This window comes from Hypanus sabinus, chromosome 21 (assembly GCF_030144855.1).
Source record: "Hypanus sabinus isolate sHypSab1 chromosome 21, sHypSab1.hap1, whole genome shotgun sequence".
Classification (NCBI taxonomy): Eukaryota; Metazoa; Chordata; class Chondrichthyes; order Myliobatiformes; family Dasyatidae; genus Hypanus; species Hypanus sabinus.
This window is the reverse complement of record NC_082726.1, coordinates 50,592,362-50,599,478: the sequence shown is the minus strand read 5'-3', so window position 1 is coordinate 50,599,478 and position 7,117 is coordinate 50,592,362. Positions and strand designations below refer to the sequence as shown.

At 44.2% G+C, this 7,117-nt stretch overlaps 1 protein-coding gene across 1 annotated transcript in view; it reads right to left on the bottom strand.

Moving 5' to 3' along the window:
* Window positions 1-2,637: 2,637 nt before the first annotated feature.
* Window positions 2,638-7,117, bottom strand: part of ret (ret proto-oncogene receptor tyrosine kinase) — a 74,998-nt gene continuing 70,518 nt past the window's right edge. The window contains exons 20-21 of the mRNA XM_059946103.1: window positions 5,625-5,772; window positions 2,638-2,795 (exon numbers count right to left, since the gene is read on the bottom strand). Coding sequence (XP_059802086.1) covers window positions 2,638-2,795; window positions 5,625-5,772 — 306 coding nt within the window. The remainder of the gene's footprint in view (window positions 2,796-5,624; window positions 5,773-7,117) is intronic.

Sequence of the window (7,117 nt, the reverse complement as noted above, 5' to 3'; positions counted from 1 at the left end):
CAATCTCACCCTCATCCTTTTGGAGTCGAGGTAGACCCAGCCCAGCATTTCAAACAACACAACTCATTTCTGTATCCATGGGATTGTTCCTACACATCAGGTGAAAATGGGCCAGCTCACCCCGGCTCCGGAGGAAATAAAAAGAAACTCACTGAGGCTGTAGTACTGGCTCATACGCAATGCCGATTCCTGGAGAGTCTAACACGGCCGCCTCCGTTCAGAGTGCGGCCAATGTGCAGGAAGAGCATTGCCATTACCTGGGAATTGAAGTGTTTGTTTGGCACTGTGTTATTTGCTGCCTGAACCCTGTTTTAAGTAAAATCTTTCCAGTTCCAGCCAAAAGAATCTGCAGCAGTAGTTTTCCATGCTGCAGTCAGCACTCGTCCCACTATATTTGGCGTACCCTGCAGATCTATCCCTTCTGTTTCGTTTCCTGAATCTTACCCCAACACATGGTGGTCGTTCTCCACGTGTGTGCAGCACCCAGCTTAACCTCCCCTCTGTGTCTTCAGCTTCTACTCCCTCTTAGTTGGTAGATTGCTGGTCTGACTCCAGAGATTCCTTACAATAAATATCAGAAGGTCTAAAGCCGTCACCTTGAGTCCTTGGGCACAGGCTCATTGTCCCACCCAGTGACCTCACCCTTTCGGGGTCAACAGCCTGAACCCGAGCAACCTCGGTGTTAAATCTGAGCACAGAAATGAGTACTCGGCTCCACTTCCCTTGCCAGCACATTGAAATGTCACCCAACGTCACCCTGCCTCAGCTAAGCTGCCATGGAGACCGTCATCTATCTGCCTTTGTATCTTTAGACCTATCCATGCTAGGGTGGCCACCCTGTCTCACTGCTTTGTTCACCCCTCACCCTTGTGCTTGTTGACCTATACAGTGTCATTGAACATAGAACACTACAGCACAGTACGGGCCCTTCAGCCCACAAAGCTATGCTGACCTAAATAAACCTACGGCACTATTAGACTAACCCTTCCCTCCTACACAGCCCACAACCCTCCATCATCTTAATTTTAAAATCCCCTTCCCTGTCATCAAATCTCTCCATAGTCTCACCATCTCTATCCTGCTAATGACCTGTAGGCTGACAGTCCTCAAGCCTCTTGGTGCTCCTCTTGCCCGTACCCTTCGGCACTTCTGGCAACCTCTGCAAGTCATTATACTTCTCCACCTCTCCATCCCTCATTCCTTTCTTAAGGTAGTTCTTAAACCCCACCAAAGTTTAAGAACCAGGTATTACTATCTTCATAGAGAGTCTGCTCTATTCTGAAATGTGCTTGGCTGTATTCAAGGTATAATATAAATTTTTCTTGTTAAGTCAGTCGATATCTATTAAAATAAGAGTGAACATCTGGTTGCAAATCCTGTCCTTCATCACAGAGTGACTCCAGTCAGACCAGAGAATCAGGAGCAACGTCTTCCAGCTAACGTCAGACCTTGAGAGAGAGCCATGAAGACAAGTAAGGACTTGCAGGGTAACACCATCCCAGTGGTGATCACCTTTAGGCCATTTCAAGTTCAATTTTTTTTTCACTTTAGCTCTGTACAGTGCGTTCACCTGCTGAGCAGAGCCGAATTTGTACAATGTCCTTGCGCATCGGGTCAGCTGCACCGTTCAAGCTCTGAGAGTCACAAAAGAACAGACGGGCCATAAGCCCACTGCTCCCAGGGTCAAGGTTCAGTTATCTTGCTCTCCCCGTCCCTGCTGTCTCCTGGTTTACAACAACCAGAATACCCTTTGTTCTGGATACCCAAGGAGCACTGACATTTCTGGTCCATAACTAGTCAGAAATCTGAATCTCTTTCTCTTTGTTGTTGAGGACCAATTGGAATGTTGAAAATGGAGATTGTGGGACCTAGTGAGAGAAACAGGGTTTCAGAAACCAAAATGGGTGCATGGTGTTAAAGGACAGCTTAGCCTTCATCTGTCTCCTGTCCTAATGGCACTCTCACCACTGGGAACTTCGAAGGAGAAGTGTCGGGGATGTGAATTGTGCATTTGTCATGAGAACCAAGAACTGTTGTGAAGCCAGAAGCATCAAACACTGCTCAAATAATCGAGCCAGCGTGATTGTAGGTAATAGTTAACAATTGTAAGTCAGCTGCAAATATGAAGAATCTTGGTTTACTTCAAAGCGCAAGGGTAAATTATTCTAAAATTATAATTCCTTCTGCCCCATTTAATTAGGATTGGCAAACAGTTTGCTGTAACCATTCAAACTGTGTGTATTGTTTCACATAACTTTCCATTCACCTTGGCTCCACTTCCTTCCTCCACTGCTAGGACCCCCTGGCTACCATTCCACGTCCCAATGCCTCTTCCTTTCCTCAATTCAGGTAATTTTAAAAAATGCTGAATCATCTCAGGCCACGTGGTACCAGTCACGCCGAGGAAATGGGATGGGGCGGTTTCAAGGCGAAGAAATGGCCTCTGTGAAGCAAAAGGTCTCTGGGTGAGGATGCAGAGGCCATCCATTCCTCACCCTGTGTTGGGAGCTAGCGGTTTGGAATTCATCAATGTCACCCAGTTTTAAGCTTTGCAGAGGAGGGAGTACGTGTCTGTGAGTGTGCTGAGGGAATAAGGTATGAATGTGCACGCGTAGCAATTGGCTTGTCTTGGGCTTTTTAAGTATCACAGCGCTCCATAAATTTTGTAGCTGTCGGTGACACCATCCAGTTTGAATAAACACTATCATTTGCATATCTTGTAAAGACTGAGTTAGTTCCATCGAATCTTGTGATGGGGACAGGGCTGTCTTCAGACCAGCGGGGGTACGAGATCCCTAAAAACGAAAACAGATAATTTTTTCTGCACAAGGGGGAAAGCACAACAAAAAGAAAGATAGATTCAGGCGCTGACATTTACTCTCACCAAACACGTCACATCTAATTCTGTGCACAAGTCAACACAAGGCCCATCATTAAGGGGCAGAAATATTTTAAAAATAAATAATGAATAATTAAAGGACAAAAATTAACTGCTGCAGCGGCGATGGATTTTGCCTCTGCTTACACGTCTCGAGTGTGTATAAAATCGGGTGAAAATTTATACTTTTTCACATTGCGCCTCAGTAGGTCTGATCTCCAAATGATGGATCCCTTTTTGAAGGCTGGTGGTCTGGGGGTTTGCGGCAGGAAGTAGAAGACATTGCCTTGGCTTGATTCACTAACTTTGCTGCTTCCTGAGCCTGTGATAATTTTGCAATGATCAATAACCTCACCTACTTTTTTGGTCTTGTTAAGTCTCCCCTCTCCCTATGTGACAATTCTCTGCCCCTTCAGTAGGGAAAGAGAAAGCCCGTGGTATTTCAGGTGAATGATTAGTTTCTGTTGCACTGCAGATCACGGTCTTTCTTGGGGGCTTTGTATTGCTTGCTCGGTGGATGGAGGGTGCTGAGGCTTTTTGCTGAAGTGAGTGGGGGAGGGGAGGGTCGATGCTTAGCGGCTGCTTGTGCTTTGGGGAGGACTTGGGGATCTTACATTTTGACTATCACTTATTATTTGGGGTGCCCTTCTGTTTTTGTGGATATATGCAAAGAACAAGAATTTTAGGATCTATATTGTATACGTTCTGTGGTATTACATAGAGCTACTGAACTATTGAACTACACCCCCCTACTGTATAACACAGGAGAATTACTGGCAGTCTGTTGGGTGAAACTCTCATTTCTGTCCTCTCAGCTGATTTGTGTAATTGGGTAGAGAAGGCCACTAAACATGCAGCAAGTCCTAGGATACTAATGTGTGCATGGCGTAATTTCAAGGTCTCCAATTTAAACAGACTCCGCATCTTCATATCCGGATAACAATGTGCTGCCAGAGTCAGGGCAAAATACACAGAATCAGGTTACAATAGAATCTTATGTTAATATTAAGCTTAATAGCCTGGGAAAATTGAACTTGGGAGCTTACACCAGACTGTGCTGTGTAACGGAGTGTGTTGTAACTGAGTTGCTACTAGTAGATGTAATATGGTGAATGTTCTAACTTCGAGCAATTTACTGAGGTTGTGGGGTCAATAAGACTGAGTGAGAGCCTCTTCCTGTGGGTGACGTGAGCAGCATTATAGCGCTCAACTTAAGAATGAAACTGGTGTCCAACTTGACCTGAGACCGGTGGCTGGGAAGTTCAGTCTGTAAGAATGGAGGTTCAAATGAAGTTCACCCACCAGAATTGCATAGTGTGTCCATCAGGGATGCAGTGGGTAAGATTTAAAACACTGCACTTTCATACAAATGAACCCAGAAGTACAAGTTCAAAAGCAGTATAGTAGATGGGAATTTTAATGTAAGTATAAAATAAATCTGGAGTTTAAAAATAAAACTTAGATGTTAACTATAAATCCAGATGGTTCACTCACACCCTTTTGGGAAGGAAATTGCCCATTGTTACTCGATCTGGGCCCACTTGATTCTTAATTACTTACTACCTTAGTTTTGGGTTAATTAGGGCAGGCAATAAATGCTGGCGTTACCAGCAATGTCCACATCCCATGATTAAATAAAGGAACTGCCTTCCTAACACACTCTCAGCACACCCATATCTTTTAAAAACTCTGCAGTAAGTTTACAAGTCGTCCTGAGAATTGGGAATCCTGAGTTGCATTTTGATGGAGTCGTACTGCTCTCTATGAGGTGCTCAGGCTTGGCGGATGTTCCTCACTGCTTCCTAATGGGGCAATCAGAAGTCACTTTTGCAACTACCCCAAGAATGTCTCCCTGGTGTGGACTGTCTCTGCTATGGAGCAGAACTGCAATATTACAGAATGACACTGATGTGTTGCAGAAGCAATGATAGACTTTGGGGAAAGTATAGTCTAGAAGTGCAGGTGGAATAAACTTGGGCTGAAATTGCTTCATCAAAACAGAACTGCCAACTGCAATCAATTTGTTGTTGCACTGAAGAAAGTTCTAGGAACCCAGTGATTCACAGGAGAAGAATGGATAGCTGGGAGTGATTTTACAATCATAAGTAAATCGAGAAATGGAGTGATGGAAAAAAAATTGCTCCTGGGTGTTAATCATCATCCACATACTAAGGCTAAGGAAGTGCCCTTTGAAGTAATAACTTGGGTCTAATCTCTTCATTATGCTCGTGATGATGTTTGTGTGTGTGTGTGACTATACGATTGTGTGTGCAATGTAGAAAAGGAAAATCTATCAGTGAAATGGAAGCTAGTTTATGTCCTTGATAGAAAAGGGTACCAAAATTTAGGACCTACTGAGAAATCTGCAAATTACTTGCAAGAAATTCTACCAACTGTACATTATAAAGTGATGATGAGAGCTAGTTAAGGATTCCCAGAAGCTGCCTAACGTTCTCCAGTAACCAACTGAGAAAATACACAGGTGATTAATTACACCATGTACTATAAATAATGCCTGGGTTTTCCATGGCTGACCTAGGTAGTTTCCACAATGAGGGAAGGGACAGGCTCCACGAGGCATGCACTGAGTCTGAATTCACTGAATCCAGAGAGTAGGAGTATTTGTTGGTTTGAGTCAATCCTCTGTCGCCGAATCTTGGAGGCGCTCTGTGTAAACGGGGCCATCGGCTGCAGCAGTGGTCCCTTAAATGAGCTTAGAATCTAGTAAATGCATGTGAAATTCTACCGTAGAGTTTGTTCTCAATCCATGTGGAGGGGAGGGACCGAGGGAGGGGAGCATTATTACAGTCTACCAATGGCGTCTCTTCTTCGGCCACTCCGTCATCATAGAGCAGGGAGTCCGATGGTGTGGAGGCTGCAAGGTCCAGGTAATCCTAGAGACAGAAACAGAAACTCAAACTCAACGTTTGACATTGAATGAAGTGTAAACCAGAGAGAACATGGAAGTGAAGGAAAAGCTGATGGAGGAAGAATGGAATGGACCAAAGGAACATGAGATGGAGATAGAATAGATTTGGGAACAAGAGACAGGGAGGGAAAGTACAAAGAAAGAAGCAATCAGGAGTTGATGAATGAGACAAAGAAGTGTTCATAAGGGGAAAGGAAAATGGAGGCAAATGAAGCAATATAGCTTCATGTATTTGGAACAGAGGCAGGATCTGGAAGGAAGATGGAGCAGAGACACAGAGACAGACTTGGCATTATTTAATTCAAGAGAAGAAGGTGGTAAAAAAGTAGAGTAAGAGGAAATAAAGAAAGGAGATAGACATTGAGAGAGAGAGAGATTGAGAACAAGAAATCGAGGCAGAACAAAGAGAGGTATGGAAGAAATAGGAGAGTTAAAGCAAGTGGTAATTATGACTATCAGTTAATTTTACTTGATAAGGTCAGAATCAGAATCTCTCTCCATTGAAATCTTCCTGGCTGTGCCTTTGACTCGGCCGCGTGTGGACTTGAACATCCCAGAGACCTGAGCACAACAGCTAAGCTGACCCTTTGGTCAATACCAGGAGAGTGCTACACAGCTGGAAGAACTGTCATTCAAATGAAACGTTCAATTGGCCCTCCAAGTTAACAGAAACATGGAAGATCAGGTGTGATGAGCAGATCTTTGGTGCAGTGGTTCCTGGGTGTGGGAAGTAAGCTTGTGATTGTAGAAATTCGGAAAGCAAAGGTTTCATTGGCTTTTATGGGAAATAGATTGGCGTAAAAAAAGTAAAGGTGTGTTGCTGAGGTTGTAGAGGTTTTTAATATCGAAGAAAAACACAGTTGGTCAGAATCAGATCAGCATAGTTTCAGTTGATTAAGTCCAACTTGAAGAGGCTGGACTTTTCTTTAAAGAAAGAGCATGGGATAGGCCCCTCTGTGCTTCAAGCGGCACCACCCAGCTCCCCCAGTTTAACGTTTACCTAATCATGGGACAATTTACAATGGCCAATTAACCTATCAACTGGTACATCATTGGAATGTGGGAGGAAACCCTTGTGGTCACATGGCAAACATATAACCTCCTTACAGGCAGCAGTGGGAATTGAACCCCGGTTGTCTGCACCACCGTGCTGCTGTGCTGCCTGTATGAGAAGGGATCAGAGAGTTTGGCTTCACTAAGAGAATGAGAGCTGATGTCACCGAGACGTATAGGCTTCTGAGGAAGATTAGCCAAGTAAATCCCAATGGGCACCAGGGTTGAAAGATTCTCTAGATTCTTCATCTAGAGGG